Here is a 19,334-nt window from a genome sequence, read left to right as displayed (position 1 = left end):
CTGCTTGATTAGCAAAATGTCATTGATAAGGTGTGTTAAGGAAAACCTTTAGGAATGGGTCTTAAAGGAAGTACTTAACAATAATTTCAGTGCAGGTCGACACATTAAAAATGTGTATGGCTGAAGTCGTCAATGGTGATTGGGTATGGACTATGAACCCATCACTGAAAATTGATGTCGTTCACTTGTTATATAGTGAATTGAAGTCATCTGGAATGTGTTGTCAGTGAAAGAACACATTCGTACGGGTGCGGTCAGATTGGTGGCAAAAACGTGCGCATGTATGGCCAAGTCACAATCAGACGTCAATCTATGAGGTAATTTCATAGATAAAAGTTGGCATGAGGCAAAATTTTGGTACCAAGGTAAACATGCCTGACTCAGGTTTTCTCACCAATATCATAATGTTGTGATCAAGTGGGAGATGATGGAATAAAAGTGATCACACCATAATTCGGTGTGGCTCATTACATCCAAATGTATTCTATAGGTAGTGATATACCTTCCCGCAAGTAACCGAGAATAATCTAGAAGTTGGATGTTTGAATTTGAAACTCCAAGTGACAGAACCATTGGTGAAAGGTTCTAGTGAAACATGGTATCCATTGATATTATGGATCAATCTTAACAGGTGTGACCATTACCAAAGGTAGCCATTGTGTATATAAATACCCATGGCAGTGAAGTTGAAATATACTTCAATATGATAAAAACTTTCTTATTTATTTTATTATCGGATTGTTGATTTTCTTGCGTGATAAACACCCTTACGGGAACTTCGATCCATTGCCATTGTTTAGTTTATCTTTCAAATGGATATGGTAATGTTATTCGGGTAATAAAAAGTGAGGTGTGACAATTTGCCCATATAACTGAACGGATATTTTCATCATTAAGCTTTAGATTGAAGAAAATTAACAAATAAAGAGAGTTAAGTGTTATGATTTTTAATTTAAGAAGGTAAAGTGATCGAACACAACAATGGATGGAAGAAAGGAGGGTGGGTGGGAGGGAGTAATTATTCAATGCTCTTGGAACAATACTTCTCTTCCATTAATAGATTGACGCTTAACACTTTATCTTCTAAAATTTTAACACAAAAGTGGTGGATCCTATGATTTAGATCAATAACTACTTATTTGGAGCATCACTTAGACATGCTCCAGGAATATTGAATAATTTTCTGTGAGGGAGGGGATAAAATATAATTTAGTAACTTTTTAGGAATAAGCTATTTTAGTAAGGCCTCGTTTGGGAATAAACTATTTTAGTAATTTTTTTATCTTTTTATGAAAAGATGTATAGAAAAGTAGATAGTGTGATGTGACAGTTTATAGTGACTTTTTTTTTTAATTAAAATGTATAGTTGACAAACAAAACTTAAGTGTAATGAAAAATTTAATAGGTATAAATAAAAGCTCCCAGAATTAACCCAAGGGTGGTTGGCAACTTGGCAAAGGCTTGGGGATTAAGCCCTCAGGTCCCGAGTTCAAAACTCTTTTGGGCCAATCTCATGGGCGTAACGCGGTTGGTTAGGAGGTTAGCCTTAAGTTGTTACTACCACAGCACTTGGTTTGGGCCCAATGCTCCTCTGCTACGTGAGTTCTGACTTAAGCGGAATTTGTCTTGGGAAGTCGGGGCAAGTTCCTAGGTTATAGTTTCCTTACTCGGAACGGACAACAGGCACCTTGGTGATCTTTATAAAAGGCGTTGCCCTAGACTTGCGAGAGAGTGAGAGGATTTTCCTATAACAAAAAAAAAAGAAGAAGAAGAAGAAGAAGAAGAAGCTCCCAGAATTAATTAAATTATCAAAGCCCACCACTATTATAAAAAAGGGAAATGTTTGAGACCCCCTTTGGGGATGACCCCCAGACCCCCAACGTGATCATAATCCTCCATGTATGTGTGGAATCTACATCATGAGTGACTCAGATTTGTGGAGGTCTTGTGAGAGTGGAAGTCTCAATCATTACTCTATAAAAAATGTCAACCGTGAGAGCAATTCCAATGCAATTAGGGCACTACTTAAAAGTTTTTTTTTTTTTTGTTTTAACAAGTACCTTAGGGCACTAATTAATATTGCATTAAATGAGACTAACAAATGTAGAATTTCAAAAAAAAAGTAATAAATGTTTGATTTGAAGAAATTTAATTCTTTTGTAATAAAACTAAAATATTCTTTCTTTCTACTCAATTCTTTTACAAAATTTTTAGGTCTGTTTTTCGACTACAAAATTTTAAAAATTAGAAAAATCGAGTCAAAATTTTTTTTCATTAAAAATGAAAATAAATCAAATCATATATAAAAAAAATTCTTACAAAAATTAAATTAATTTTGCATATTTTAAACGTTTTTCAGAAAAAATCAAAAAATTAATAGATGATTTGAAAAGTAAACAAAAAAAATTGAATAAATTTTTTTAAAAAATCACTAAAGAAGAAAATAAACTCTTTCTTTTAAAAATCTGACCAAATTAAACACTTATCTAAATGTACATTTTTAAAACATGAAATTTGAAAACCAGTATTATTATTTAAAAAATATATTTTTATGTTATCCAATGAAAAACGTTATGGTAAAATAAGTTAGATTAGTTTAAATAATAATTTTGAAACAAAAAAAATGCAACAAAAAAAAGAGTAAAACATATTTTTTTTCAACCAAACATAAAAAACAGACCTAAAAAGGAAAAAAAAAATAAAAAAAAAAAAACTTAACTCAAAAGAAATAGTAGGATATTTTGGTCATATTACAAAAAATTAAATTCTTCCTAATCAAACATTCGTTATTTTTTTTCTAAATTCTATATTAATGGAGGTAGTTGGCTTCATTGTTAATAAAATCCCTTTGCTAAATTATAGTAATTTAATTCAAAAAAAAAAAATTAATGGGCATGTTAAATTTGACAAATTTAATAAAAGTTTGTTTGGTTTGATCTTTTAACATTTATTTTCAGATCATTTCTCATTTATTTTTAATAAATTTTTTTAATATTTTAATCAATTTTTTTACTTAAGCGAGATGTATCTAAAAACTAAAAGAAATATACTAAAAATATTAAAACAATCATTGAAGACAAAAGAAATTTTGTCTAAAAATATATGTGCATTTTTATTTGGATTTTCATGTATTTTTATTAAATTTTTTTTTATATTCTAGTTAATTTATTTTTACTTTTTACATACATCTAATCTTTTATATATTTAAAAAGTAGAGAAAATGACTAAAATATGAAGAAAAAAAAAAATCAGTAACGACTAACAAAAATACATCTAGAAATAACTTTTGAAAACACTAAACAAATAAAATCGAGTTTCTCTCTCTTTCATAGTGGGGTCCATAAATAATGTTTTAATTAATTTTTTTATGAACAAAATATAAAATATGACTATTGTACTAAGAGAAATATATCTAAAATTCAATATTTTTGCACACTTTAATAATACTAAAATTTAATAAATTATTTATTTTAGGTAAAAACACCAGTAAATCCCATATCTCCATCTTATATACCAATTAGTTCTTTTCAAAATCTAATAAACTCAACAATCCCATTTAATAGGAAATAACTTTATTAACCCATATTTTATATGCTTCATGAGCAGTTGGTGGGGGTAAATTACAGGAATCCCCATATAGTTGAATGATGCATTTACCCAAAATGTGTTAAAAAATTTGTAATTGTCTTTGGTATGAATGAAAAATCCCACATAATCGGCATTTTCAAAATAAAAAGATTCCACATATTAGAATCCTCCCACATTATGAGATGTGATTTCGTAGAATGTGAAATTTATGATATGTGATTTTTACCCAACATGTTTTAAAAGGCTTTTGGTAGTATGATTGAAGAATCCCATATCAAAACCCTCCCACATTATGAGATATGGTTTTGCAAGATACGAAATTTATATGTGATTATGGATATCCATTCGTAATGTTGATTTATCAATGTAAACAAGCGTGACACCGCCCCAGCAGGTGGGAGGCCACATTGGTGGAGTAGGGATCATAATAAGATCATTAATCTATATCTCTTTATATATTAAGAAACAGGAGATTTGTAATAAGAAGAGTCTTGTCAAGTTCAAAACACTCATACTATTTTTCTAGATTTCTTATTTTTTAAATAATTAAAAAATCTTCTATTGACTAGCTTTTATTGAATCATTTAAAAAAAAATCTTATTATTCATTGATATACACATTTCAAAAGAAGAATTAATTAATCCATATTTAAAAATTTAAATTAAGAAATTTGAAAAGGAAAGTTAATATAAATACCATATTTTGATTGACCTTAAGATTTGAGCACTTTCTTTCGAACACCCGATGATAAAAGGTAGAATGTGATATCTTACAAATTCTTCAATAGGAGAGCCGGGTTCAAGCTTTAATTTCAACTTTACATCCATTTTGGCCAAACTATGTTAGATCCTCTTAAAACCCTTTTCCAAAATATTTTGGTTGTGTAGTTCCAAACCTCTCTACATTATTTAGAAGCTCGCATTTCAAACTTCAAGTGTTATACCTTTCTCAGTAAATTGAGTAAGGACATAGTGGAGATGAGTGAAATGGATGATAATTCTCTAGAAAAAAACCCTATTTTCCCTTTCAAAAAACAAATTTGGCCGTACAAAAAAAAAAAAATGTTGGCCAAATGAATAATTTGCTAGTCAAATGATTTTTTGTCTGGCCGAATGAATAGTTTGGGGAATAGAGTAGTTTCGGAAATATGCAAGTTTCATGCAAATATCTCAAATATTTTTCCTTGGGCTTTCTACGTAAGTTACACACAAATATCTCAGATATTTTTCAGCTTCGTACACAAGTTTCATACAAATATCTCAAATATTTTGCTTGGCTTCCCATGTAAGTTTCACACAAAAGTTTATAAATATACCTCTCCACCTCATCCTTGAGGAGGCAGGCAATTAATTTCAAAAGCTTAGAACTTGAAGGAGACTTTTCACCACCTTGAACTCAAAAACTTCTCACTTTTCCATCTCTCTCCTCATACACAAACCCCCTAAACACTATTGAAGCTTGAACTTTGAGCTTCTTGCTGAGAATTCAAGCCATATTCAAGAATCTTAAGGGTGTTAGGAATAAAGTTTGGCAATCAAGAAGTTTTTCGTCTCTTCTAGGGTTGAACTTTTGAACTCTTGCATCTACTTTCTTCCTCTTTCTATCTTATTTTCATTGTTGTTGTATTTAAAAATGTGAGTTGCGTCTTGTGGATGTGGAGGGCATTAGGAATTAGCCACCCATGCTCAAGAACCGCTTGAATGACGTAATCTCTTTACTTTCATGCAATTTTCCTTGGGATGTGGATGGCTTAGCCACCCATCCATAGAATTGTAGTATAACATCTCTTTACTTTCATGCAATTGTCTCATCTCTTTTTCACCATCCTAATGTTTTGGCTCATGTGATTCGACTCATACTCAATCTTAATGAGTATTTGTGGTTGTCTCATAGAATCCCTTGGATGATCTTTTGTTCTCTTTCTCTTTCTCTTTGTTTTTTTTGAAGTCCAGGTGAAAGATTATTTATCAAAAGTATTGGAAACTCTCATTTCAATCAACTTTGAACATAGAAATAGATGTTGAATCCATATTCCATGAGCAGGATGATGAGTTTCCAATTATTCTTGATGATATAATCCATTACTTAAGCTTCTCCCTTAAAAATGGTGACAATCTGTTCTCTCCAATTAATAGAAAGGAATTGGGTATTAATTTACTCTTATCTAGAAAGAGATGAATGTATGTTTCCACCTATTTCTTTGGCTTGCCTTTCTTTTTTAGCTTCAAATTTCCATACTTGTTAGATTTTCTATTTGATAGCTTTTGTACATATCATATAGCATCTCTTGTTGTTGGATGATAGGTGAAGCCTATCTATATCTTCCTTGAATATCTTTATGATAGGAAGGAGTAGAAATGATGAGCATTCTTTGGAAGTGTTTTGTTTGTTCTATTTGGCTCTGTTGCACAAAAACAAGGTTTTCCAAATCTTTTGTACGATCGACCAGATAAAGGGTCTGACTAGCAATTCTTTCATCTAGCCAGACCACTTATTTGTCTATCCAGATGACTTTTCTAAACAGAATAGAGTAAAACAAGCAATTTTCAGGAGATGATCTCCTAGGCATGCGCAGCTCTATTGCATTTTGTTTTTCATTTTCATATGATTTGCTAGATTCAGCTTTTGTTTTGCTGAATCAATTAATTTTTGTAATAATTTTCAACCTCACGTCTTTTTATTCCTTTCATTGTAAAGACTTGTTGTAATAACTTTCAACCTTCAATCACCATTACCATTTCTTTCTATCCTTTACTGTATATGTCTTCCAATCACCATTTCTTTCTACCCCTTTTATTTCCATGCTTTTCATATCTGTTAACAATATCATGCTTTCTCTTTCATCATATCTATGCCTTGCATCCACTTTCCATGGATCAAGACTCGACTCATCATATTTAAACTTATCATTTCCAAAACGTGATTTTATATGCTACCTCATACATTGAGATAATACATATGCCATGTGTTAGGAGCCGAGTCTTTAGTTGCATTCTTGTATATGTATTGCATTAGTATTTTGCTTCTAAGATCATGCATATTTTACAAACTTTTTAATTCATTCTTTTGCTGGATGCTAGTAAATACTAGATGAGCATTTATAGCTTTGGCATCCCACCTGTGCATGATTTTTCTTATTGTGACCAGCATCTTACCCTAGGGCTACATGCTTAACTAATATATCTCTAGGATTGTCAACGAATGGAGGTTGCATCGCTCAATTTGGAATAGTATTGACTTTTATGCCTATGAGCTCATTTTCCATTGAGTTGTATATTTTTCAAAAACTCTTTTAAAATGTATGAGAAAATGAATGATATAGTCTATACTTGATTACATCACATAGTAATGTTAGCATTAATAAATAATCAAAACATGAATATATATATATATATATTGTCTATAAAACTCATATTATAGTTTAGTAGAAGCCGATCCTTTGATCGGGTGAGCATGGGTACTCAATTCACGACCTTCCTCTCTCATACCTAAGGTTTTGAACCGATGCATCTTTGGTTATGGCGAACAATAGCTTTTGGTACGAGTCATGGATTTCCTAGTTTTTTTTTTTTTTTCAAAAGATTAGGTGGCGACTCTGAGATTTGGTGATGTAATCTATTTCTAGCAAATTTTGCAATAAATGAATTTTCTATAAAGTTGTTAGATCTGAACTCTCATTTATGCTTCATATTGCACTCGTGAGACTAGATCGAAGATCGGTAGTCCGAACTGTTGGGTGCACTCGAGTACCCCCAAACATCCCACAGTTAACTAATCAGTTTTAACCACTAAAATATATAAATCAATTCACATCTTCCATAGATTTTTTTTCTCTTCATATTTAATAGTTTTATATATGCATTGACATTCCAATATATATATATATCTATATTATAGCAAAGAGACATTTCGTTAATAAAGATAATGAAACCTCCAAAGTTCCATCAGAAAATTTTAAATTTTAGTAATTAAATGAAAATATTAAAAAAATTATTAGTTGTTGCCCTATCCTAAAAAATTCCATAACCAATTAACTTATCTCACCAAAAGATTTTTACAAGATCATTGACCCGTGATCCCTATAAATTTATTCTCTTTTTGTAATATAGTTTTAGACAGCTAATTTTGTTTCCTTAAACCCCCAAGCTTCCATAGCCTAAGGTAGGGTTTTATACCTTTTTTTTTTTTTTGGATAGTGTATATCAATACAATAAAGGATTCAAAACTCCTTTTAACTATTGATGATGTATTTGGTTCATGGTTTTAGGTAGAGATTTTGAAAGGAAAAATGAAAATGAATGTGAGATTAGATAAAATATAATTATAATTAATTCACATTTCACCTATTATCTTTTTTTATTTTTATTTTTAACTCTTAGATAAATCCATGAATTAAACATAACATAATGTTGGGTACATTACTTTTTCAAATTTCTTTATCTTTTTTCTAAAATTTTTGAATTAATATTAGTTTTTAAAGGTTTGTGTTACAAACTTTTATCACACATGTCTTTCTATATAATAATGATTGAAATTTGTTTTAGTTCCTATCTCAAAGATTAGTGATAGAGTCAAAGAAAATGTGTTGGTCTTAAAATTTTAAAATAAAAATTTTATGTTAGAATTTGTTCAAATGTAATTCTTTTAATATTTATAAATATTTTTTTTAATTGATTGATAAAAAGCACCATAAGCATTAAAATTATTATTTTTATGATATTGAGTTATTAAAATATGATTTATCATAGGCTTAAACCAAAAATTATTGAAAAAAAATTGATTCGAATTAGATTTTCTAGACTCATTTTTAATATTTAATCTAATGAAAAATGCTTCGGACCCCCACTGGGGGTCGACCCCCAGTGAGGTGGCATGCTGTGATTGAATAAAAAAAACGGTTTTATTTATTTATTTATTTATTTTGAGTTTCAGCCAGTGGGGGCTCGCCACCTCATTGGGGGTGCGACCCCCACTGGGGGTCTGCAGCATTACTCTTAATCTAATATTAAAACTTCCAAACTAACTTATATCGGTCCTGAACCGATAAAGACAATTTTTATTGATTAGGTAAATGTCATATTGTCATAAATATTAAGCTGTTGTTTGGCATATGGCTTTTTTAGTAAGCTTTTTGGTTATTTTAACTCCGGTTAAAATGTTCGTTTGGGTTGACATTTTTTGCCTTTTTTACTTTTGTGAGAGAAAAAATAAAATGATTATATTTTGGATGTAATATTTTATCTTAATCCAAAAAGCCAATGCCAAACGAAACCTAAGTCGATTAGATTCTAACTCACTTCTAATGTTTAGTCGAATATCACAAGCCAATTCTAATTCATTTTCACGAAAGAGTTATGACATAAGACAATTTATAATTTTGAGTAGGCAAATTTTTAAGCTTTACACAATAAGATAAAATTAATATATTAACAAATGTAATTTACTTCTATCATATGCTAAATTAAAATTACAGAATTTATAAAATGAATGTATTTATATTTTATATTAAATATAATTTTTGTAATTTTTTCTTTAATTTTTATCAATTAAATTATGACATGAACTTTTTTTTATTAAGAACTTATAACACACAATTAATAACATCAGAACACAAGCGAAAAAAAAAAACATCAGAATAAAAACATTCTCTTATGTATGACTTTGATAAAAATGAATAAAATTTTATTAATTATAAATTATTTTTACTAAATATTTTAAAGAAATTGTATATTATTTTAATTTAAAAACTAAATTTTAGTTATTTCGATGGTTTGTTTTGTTATTAAAAAAACAATTGTGATAGACCCCACACCTCCACACATTTTGTGAGAGAGATGCACGAGAGAGAGAAATATATATATATATAAATAATGAATGGCCACAAATCAATTTTAAAATTAAAAAAAATTGGGGAAGGCATGTACGTGTTCTTGGAATGACTGAAGTACATGTTTGCAAAAAGGTTTCCACCTCTAATCTAATGTTTACATTGACCTCTATTTATTCGCAGGGTTAAGAGCATCTCCAACCCATCCTTCAAAACGTCAAATATGAAGGATCTTTTCTAATTTTGAGCTCCAACTCATCCTTCATTTCTTCCTCCCAAATCAAGGAAGATGGATTGATCCTTCAAATATGAAGGGAAGATGAACAAAATGAAGGAGCCTCTAAAACACTATTCATTCTACATTTCTTATTATATTCAAAATAACTTTTAATATGTAAATTTAATTTTTATAAAATTGACATCAATAAAAAATATAAAATCATACCTTTAAAATGAGTATAATATTAAATATATTTTACAAAAATTTTAAAATTAAATATTTATTAATGAACAAAAATTACTTTTTGATTGGAGTTTGAATGAAGAAAATGAAGGTTTGTGGTTGGAGTTTGAATGAATAGTGACCTCCTCTATATTTACTTTTTAAATAAAAAATATTATTTTCATCCTCTTAAGAAGAGGATGTGGTTGGAGATGCTCTAACTTCGTGATTCCCTAAACAGAATCCCATGATCTTTCTCCAAACTTACTTTCTCAATTAACCAAACAATTCAAATTTATATAGAATAAGGCCATAAACTTAAAAATTCATTCTAAGAATATATATTAAACCCATCTTACCAAGATGAATAGAATTAATTAATATATAAAAAATCTTAAAAAATTAAATGAATCATAATTCCTTAACCTTACTAGTAAATTTTCCTCTATTTGAAGATTTTAGATTTTGAAATGCTCTAACGGACCGAAACCATTTTGTCCCATGATTTTGGTGTTTCTTACACATTATTAATCCAATGTAACTCTCTCATAGGTTAAAGAAACGTGGGGGACCAATTATCTGCCGTCGAATTGTCTTATTGATTCTTCTAGATTCCATAACAAAATATTTTTCAAAAAAAGAAAAAAAAAAACAGTATTTCATTATTCCTTCTATTCCAAAATAATAGTCTTTTTTAAAAAAATTTAATTTTTTTTAATAATACAATTATTACATTTTTTAAAATTATACTTTGATAGTATATTTTTTTAGAAATAACAATTGTCATAATTATACTTTTTATATTATTAATAAATCTAAAAGAAAGGTAAAATAATAAAATCATATTATTTGATTTTTAAAAATAGAATAATATTTTGCGACAATAAAAATAAAATAAGAGACTTTATTTTGGGGAATTGACCAGTAAATCCCATTTTGTAGACTTGTAATCCATAAGGTCCTGAATGTTTTCTTAGTGACTGGATGGTCCCTTAATTTGTTTGTTGACAATTTTGCCACTGCTAGTATTATTGATTGACATTTGGTGTGGATTTGTATGGGAGAAGGCGAATGAGTGTTTGTGTGTCACGTTGATCAAAAAAGCACACTAATACTTTTTTTTTTTAATTTAGTAAATGTGTAACACTCACAACATGAGACGTGGGTTGTGACGTGAACACAAGTAATTTGACACAAATTTTTTTTTCTTTTTTTGTCCCCGGGCATTCCTTCCGAGTACTTGTTCGTCAAATGGCACCCCAAAGCTTCCATCACAGCGCGGCACACAAAATTCTCTGAAGCTATCAATTCAATCCCTTTGAATTGCCTCTGCTTTTCCTTCTCCATAATCCAAAAAGCATCCGGGTCTGCAACGCAGAGCGGCTGATTCCCCCAAGCCCGCACTGCACTCCGTCGCGATTCGAGACCGTGAGGCTTGAACCGCTCAATCGAAACCCGTTTCGAAGACGAAGAACACGATGCAACCGATTCTCCATCCATCCTCCTCTTCAAAAACATTGAATGCCCCAGAATTCGAAACTCCTCATCATCCCCACTCTCTCCCTCCTCAATCTCGTTCTTATGCTTTTGATGCTGATCTATCAACTGCAGCGGAATCGACAGCACATAATGAGAGGGGTCGCAGACGTAAACCTTACCATTTGTTGGGTTCACGCAGAATCCGATCGCCTGTTCCGGCGGATTCACACAGGCCGCCATTGTTGTGACAGTCCCCCATTGCTGCTTCTAGCGTGAACATCGACAAGTCGGTGTACCACGTCGGCAAAGTCGATCTGCCAGATTCCTGCCCACCTACCAACATCACAATCGTAATCGTCACCTACGTCACCCAAATAAAAAACACCAAATCTCACAGATTCACACAGTCTGCCATTGTTGTGACAGTCTGCCATTGTTGCTTCTAGCGTGAACATCGTCAAGTCGGTGTACCACGTCAACGAAGTCGATCTGTCGGATTCCTTCCAAACATTGTTCACGTCGATCTGTTAATTGATTTTGCTTGAATCATCATGTTGGGAGTGTTAAATGGTGGGTCTTTAACGGTTAGGGGGGGTCGATTGTGTGCATGTGCCATGTGATTGTCATTTGGGATGGTTTGTTTGTTACACTGTGTGTAAAATTGATCATGGTTTGTGTATGGGTATGGTTATTGGGTTGTGTCCTGATGAATGTCCATGTCCATTGTTGTGTGGCTCTTATGTGTGTTGTGTGACTGTGTGTGAACACAATAGTGTGTGTGTGTGTTAGTGTAACGGGATGGGATAAGGATGTGATCCCTGAAATTGCGTGACCCATATAAAGGAAAGGGTACAAACGTCCACAACAATATAATTCAAATCAAACCAGGACCTAGCAGTTATCACGCTATCACTGATGGGATCTACCCGTGCAAATGTAAATTGGTGGGACTAAATGGTGTTACTGATTCAGTTATGGGGTTATGGGATTTTCGATAATTTTTCCTATATTTTAAGACAAAAAAATATTTATTTATTTAAAAAAAAAGAAAAAAAAATGCAAACAGTAGTATTTTATCTATGAGCACCTAGTCCATGGAAAATTATTTAATATTCTCGAAATATTACGTGTCTGTATTCCTTAACCAATCATTATTGAATATGTTTTTTCATATTCTCCAATCATCTAACACAATACTCCACCTACTCACCTTCTTCACCAATCACAATCCTATAAAATATCACGTGTTTATATTATGAAATTACTGAATAATTACCTTAGTCCATACATATAAATCTAAATTGTGTTTGTGCAAAAATCCACCATAAAAACATACTTGACCAAAAAGACCAAACCATCCATATTATATATATTCCATATCAACCACACGGAGCAAACGAGAGAGAGATTGAAACCCTAGAGAGAGAGATGAGTGAAGAAGGAAGAGGGCGGCGAGACCTCGTCTGTCGTCGCCGGCGGCGGCCAACAACCCAACTTGACATGAAGAGTGTTGACCATACTTTCTAGGGAGTCAATTCCATTCCATTCTATTTTGCCAATCACTGGGACCCATCCCTTCCTTCCTCTGTTCGACAAATCTCCAAGCTCATTGGCTCATTCTCCCACACGCGCTGCCCCCAGCACGTGTCACTACTTGCCTTTTCTTCTTCTTCTTCTTCTTCTTCTTCATTTCTTCTCTCTCTCTCTCTCTGTCTCTCTCTCTCTCTCCAACCAACATTACCTTTTAGCTCAACAATTCCACAAACAGCTCGCACACCCTTTGAAAGTAATCAAAATTCAACACTTTCTCCGACCGTATGGAATTCCGGCGACCCAACTCGCCGGCGGCGAATTTTCCAGGTTAAAAAATGCACCATACAGTGATAGACTCCGAACGCAAATCACACTGACAACAATCACATACCAACAAGGTCTGGGTTTGATTCTGATTCTTGTCTCGTCTAATATTCTACACATATACACCAACATATCTTCAATGGCAAATAGTGCTACTTCTACCCCAACTGATACTTTTTCGGCTCCACAATCTTCTACCACAGAAGACTTAGCCCTGAAAGCTTTGAACAAGCGATACGAAGGTCTAGTCACGGTTCGAACTAAGGCGATTAAAGGGAAAGGAGCTTGGTATTGGGTACATCTTGAACCCATTTTGATTCGAAACCCAGATACAAATCTTCCTAAAGCAGTCAAACTCAAGTGCACTTTGTGTGAATCTTCTTTCTCTGCTTCGAACCCTTCTCGTACAGCTTCCGAGCATCTCAAGAGAGGGACTTGCCCCAATTTCATCACAATTGCCAAACCCATTTCCACCTCACAACAACAACAACAACAACAACAACATCAATTACTACCTCCTTTAGCTTCACCTTCTTCTCACAATCATCGGAAACGAAGCTCTCATCCAAATCCTGGTACTTGTTCGTCTTCTTACCAACCCAATTCAATCGCGATGGTTGATTCCACTGGGTTGAAATTGAAGCAACAGCATTTGGTGTTATCAGGTGGAAAAGAAGATTTGGGTGCTTTGGCAATGCTGGAAGATAGTGTGAAGAAGCTCAAGAGCCCAAAAGCTTCGACTGGTTCAGAATTAAACAAGAGCCAAATCGATTCTGCGTTTCATTTTCTAGCTGATTGGTTCTTTGAGTCTTGTGGGTCTGTTTCATTTTCGAGCCTCGATCACCCAAAATTCAAATCTTTTCTTAACCAAGTAGGCTTGCCCGCCTTGTCCCGGAGGGAGTTTTTGGGTTCAAGGCTTGATTCGAAATTCGACAAAGCCAAAATGGAGTCAGAAGCTAGAATTAAAGAGGCTGTGTTCTTCCAAGTCTCTTCTGATGGGTGGAAGATCAGGAATTGTAATCATGGCGAAGATAATTTGATTAAGTTTATGGTAAATCTTCCAAATGGGTCGACTGTATTCGAAAAGGCCATGTTTACGGGTAGTTCTGTACCATCAAAGTATGCAGAAGAGATTTTGTGGGAATCTATGACTGGGATATGTGGGAGTGATGTTCATAGATGTGTGGGTATAGTTGCTGATAAGTACCAGGCTAAAGCATTGAGGAATTTGGAGATTCAGAATCAATGGATGGTTAATGTATGTTGCCAAGTTCAGGGTTTTATTAGTTTGATGAAGGATTTTATCAAAGGGCTTCCAATTTTTAAGGTTGTCATTGATAATTGCTTGAAGATTGCTAATGTTTTCAATAGTAAGTCTCAGGTTAGGAATAGTTTCAACAAGTTTCGGTCAGAGGATCATGTTGAGCTTCCTGGGTTGATTAGAGTTCCTCCACTAAAATGTGATTATTCGAAAAACTTCACTTCTGTGATTGCAATGCTGGAGGATATATTGAGCTGTGCTCAGGTTTTACATCTAATTGTGTCGGATGATTCATATAAGGTGATAGGTGTGGATGATCCATTGGCAAGGGAAGTCGCAGAGATGATTCAAGATGTTGGGTTTTGGAATGAATTGGAGGCTGTTCATTCATTGGTGAAGTTGATCAGAGGCATGGTTGAAGATATTGAAGCCGAGAAGCCATTAGTTGGGCAATGCCTTCCACTTTGGGAGGAATTGAAAGCGAAATTGAAGGACTGGTGTGCCAAATTCAGGGTGGCTGAAGGTCCGATTGAGAAGATTGTTGAAAAGAGATTCAAGAAAAATTACCACCCGGCATGGTCGGCTGCATTTATCCTTGACCCACAATACTTAACAAGGGATTCGAGTGGAAAATACCTTCCACCATTCAAGTGCTTAACACATGAGCAAGAGAAGGACGTGGATAGGCTGATAACCCGGTTGGTTTCAAGGGAAGAAGCTCATATTGCATTGATGGAACTAATGAAATGGAGATTAGAAGGGTTAGACCCTCTATACGCTCAGGCAGTTCAAGTAAAACAGCGAGACCCTGTGACCGGAAAAATGAAAATTGCTAACCCTCAAAGCAGTAGATTAGTGTGGGAGACTTGTTTAAAAGAGTTTAAGTCACTTGGGAAAGTTGCAGTGAGGCTTCTCTTCCTTCATGCAACCTCATGTGTGTTTAAGTGCAATTGGTCTTTTATGAGATGGGCTTGTGTGCAAGGGAACTCAAGATTGGGCCTCGATAGGGCTCAGAAGATGATTTTTATCGCTGCTCATGCAAAGCTCGAAAGGCAGGATTTTTCGAGTGAGGAAGAAAAAGATGCAGAGTTGTTTGCCATGGCAAGCGGTGAGGACGACATGTTCAATGAGGTCTTTGCAGGTGTGTCCTCAGTGTAATGTTTTCTTTTATAAACTCTTGTAGAATTCTGAAAAACTGTAGGATATATTGAATTCTTTTCACTTATGTTCGTGCTGTTTACTTTTAGTAGAAGATTCAGGAGAGGGGGTTGACAGGGAAGGAGGGGAAATTGAACAATGTATTAATAGAAACTGAATCGCCACTTGATTTGAATGAATCATTAGGCTGGCATGATTGGAGGAGGTTCTTGATTTTGTAGAGGAGACACTCATTCTTGTTTATAAAGATAAAAATGGTCCAGTAACAGAACAAGAAGAAGGTTGTAACATCATTGTTGTTATAGTACTTTTATATAAATAATATCTATGACTTCTGTTGTATAAACCTTGTGTATGTTTCATGTTTAGGAACTGGGTCTAGAATTTATTTTTAATTTTTGTCTTCCTTTTTTTCTTTTTTTCCTTTTTCTTGTGGTTTCTAAACTCGAAGTAACTTTAACAATTGACTATAGGATTTCTGGACACTAATCAAACTAATCATTAGCACCTTCCCTTTCCTACAGCTTGCTGTGGAATGATGCTCTTTTACGACATTCTTTCATTTATCTTTTATGACATTCTTTATTTACTGCATATAATTGTACCATATCCTAGATACCAATGTTCAAGGACATTCACTGAGTTTCACTATGAACATGAGAGAGAGAGAGAGAGAGAGAGAGAGAGAGAGATGGCGCAGAGAAAAAAGGTGGACCGGACTTCCTCATCCTCAAGGAAGGTTGAACATGTTACAAATCAAACCAAACTAAGCCTTGTGTCCAACTCAAGTGGGGTTGGCTACATAAAGATTCAAGAAAATACAAAATCATTACAGAGATAGGGAGAGCTGGACTTCCTCATAAGAAATCGTACGTCCAAAGCTATTAGTTTTCTCTAATGTGCCTTCAAATTCAAATATTTTGTTATTTTTTGATGGAAATGCCATTTTGCTATTTCTTTTCTGTTGAAGTGACAATTAGAGGGTGAAGTATGCCTATCATCTTCTGGATGTTATTAAGAGCTTGCCATAGCCCCCTCCTTTTGAAGTTCATTTAACTTGTGTTTCTTCTATCTCCACCATTACAGCCTGGAACCATATGATAGTTGGGTTTCTTAATGATACTATTCTGTCTCCTACTTTTCATGGAAAATTTTGTTAGCTTAAATAAAGGAGGACTAAAGGTCTCTTCAAGTTGCTTGAAATGCCTACCACATCCATTCTATTTTGTAGTGGATTTTGGTTAGTTGCTTCGATTTTATTTGATTTGTTTATCCTTTTTCTTTCACTGGGATGTATAGAGGTTTCTTTACAACCTAAGATAAATGGTATTGGACTAGCTAGCATGATAATGTAAATCGGAGTCTAAGAGCAGCCTCTTTGTACAAATAATAATAAATTTATTTATTTATTTATTTTGAGAATGCTGTACAAATAATGTTATGGGTTATGTTTGTCTCCAACCTCATCCATCCTATCTTATTTAATTCAATCCATAAGTATAGTCACACAATCTCTTCTCTTCGTGATCCACTAAATACGTGAAAGAGTTATTGTGTTTTGCAGACCCATTTCTCTATCAGCTTATTCTCTTGATTTTTTATTTTTTATTTTTTAATTCCCTTTAGAAAGAAAATAGATAGTGTATGGTTCTCAAAATTCTGTCTAATTTCAAGCGGGGCATTTCTTGAAAGCATCAGTTAGTGTTTTGCAGCCTTAGTGTAGTGCCGTAAATGCAACAGTGACTTTGAATCCTGTCCATATCATTTTCTACATCTTCAGAAAAATTATAACCTGTTATTAGCTCTCATATTAATTTGTTTGATGGTGTGAGCAACAGTCAAAGATATATTTGGCCACCATAATTACTTGGTTGAATTTTTGAACTTATTAAAGTTTGCTTGAAAAAGAAGTTCCAAAAGAATACAAATAAGAATTGGTTTGAATTTTTAAAAGTGCCTTTTTGCCACACTCTTGAACTGGTTGTTGGGTTGATGGAGAACCAGGCTTGATTATCGTGTGGGTCAACCTCGGATGAACCAATAAGAAATCTTTGTAGTTGATACAGCACTGTTATAGATATCCATCTGTGTTCTTCACAGATTTGGTTGTGAATTGTGATGGTCAAAGAAAAGTGATGACTGAAGATCTTTTCCATTACCTCCCTCTCTCAGCTTAGTTATTTATTTACTTTTGCTAAGCTTTAATCTCATATCATCTTTGGGTAAGTAAACATAATTCTTTTTGCTGTATCAGACTGGGCCCACTGTTGAACTTTGATCCGGGCATTGAAAAAATGGGGTTTTGCACTGTCATCAATTAGAGTTTGCTATGATTGTTAAAATGTCTTTGAGCAAACTGGAAGCAAGAGAGATTGTCGACATTAAGAGGCACATAACACGGCTGAAAGGGATTAGGCAACGAACTTGAACTGATTTTCAGGTACTACTTTGATGCAACCTTCCTTGACTAATTCAGCAGTTTGGTGTCATTACTGGTGGTGCTGTTTTTTTTTTTTTTTTTTTTTCTTTTTTTTTTGGTTCTTGTACACATATTGGTGATTGATAATATATATTACTCATTTTAAATACAACTATATATCCTCCTTTGTTTTTGGCTTTGGATTGGTTTTGTAGAAAAGCCGAGGCCCTGAATCTTCTTTGGTCATTTGCTAGAGGTTTCAACCATTCAAAGCACAATCTCATTGTCCCTTTTGGAACTTGAAAGTAGAGAAGATAATGACACTAATCATGGTTTGCTTTGAGGAGAGTTCGCCGAATTACAATTTTACACTTGGACATCAATTAGGCCTTTTTCTTGGCTTCTGTCGATCCAACTGCTGTGCCATCTGTTCTACATCAGTTTCACTATCAGCATGGGAATTAGGCGAGACTGGGGAGCCTATTGACGAGGATGCGAAGCACACAAATGCTCAAAAAATGTATAATCAAGTTATGTATCTTTTGATTTATTTTCAGTGGCAGAATTGTGGAAAATTGAATTTGGGCATTGGAGTAGTAGCTGGCAGGTGAAATGTTATTATCTTATAGACGTGTTAATAATGATCCATGGAGAGAAAGCAACTGAAAAGATGAATGGTAGACGTTGGAAAATACAGAATGTAGGGCAGCATAGCAGATGGGGTCTTTGGTTGGTCATTATAGTTTTTAAAGTAGTGGTTCTTGTTTCTGTATTCTCTCTCTCAATCTTGTACCTTTTAATAGTACTATCAACAGATTCTCTCTCTCTCTCTCTCTCTCTCTCTCATTTTACAGAAAATTATAGTATACTCTTAGAACATCACGTGTCCGTATTTCCTAATCAATTATTATTCATCATGCTCTTTTATATTCTTCAATCACCCAACACAATATTCTACTTACCTATTTCATCTACCAATCACAATACCCAGAAGTACCTGTGTTCATACTCTGCTTTACTATATTCTTCTATTTATCCAAATTTATGACCGATAAATCCAAGTGGGTATGAAAATCATGTTTGGTTTTGAGTTTTCAAAAGAATTTTTTCAATTCTCAATTCGTATTTTTGTATTTTTAATGATTTTTTAAAATATTTTAATCAATTTTTTTTTTAGATCTACTTAATCTTAATATACTTAAAAAGTAAAAAAAAAAAAAAAATTGAATAAATTTTTTAAAAAATTTATTAAATACAACAAAAAATGAAAATTTATTGAATTTTCATTTTATTTATTTATTCT

The 19,334-nt window shown here is 33.1% G+C and overlaps 1 protein-coding gene across 2 annotated transcripts; it reads left to right on the top strand.

Moving 5' to 3' along the window:
• The first annotated feature begins 12,697 nt into the window (after positions 1–12,697).
• On the top strand, positions 12,698–18,968 carry LOC114299143 (uncharacterized). Of its 2 annotated transcripts, none has more exons than XM_028243814.2 (3): positions 12,698–15,595; positions 17,867–18,052; positions 18,247–18,968. In XM_028243814.2, the coding sequence occupies exons 1-2, from the start codon at positions 13,333–13,335 to the stop codon at positions 17,881–17,883; spliced, it is 2,280 nt and encodes a 759-aa protein (XP_028099615.2). In that variant the 5' UTR covers positions 12,698–13,332; the 3' UTR covers positions 17,884–18,052; positions 18,247–18,968. The 2 variants fall into 2 exon arrangements, with proteins under 2 accessions (XP_028099615.2, XP_028099617.2); XM_028243816.2 differs by having other exon boundaries at positions 12,721–15,595; positions 18,286–18,968.
• The last annotated feature ends 366 nt before the right edge of the window (positions 18,969–19,334 follow it).

This window comes from Camellia sinensis, chromosome 1 (assembly GCF_055761805.1).
Source record: "Camellia sinensis isolate YWXY chromosome 1, ASM5576180v1, whole genome shotgun sequence".
In the NCBI taxonomy this organism is placed as follows: Eukaryota; Viridiplantae; Streptophyta; class Magnoliopsida; order Ericales; family Theaceae; genus Camellia; species Camellia sinensis.
The sequence above is the reverse complement of the archived record's forward strand: the minus strand, read 5'-3'. Positions and strand labels throughout refer to the sequence as shown.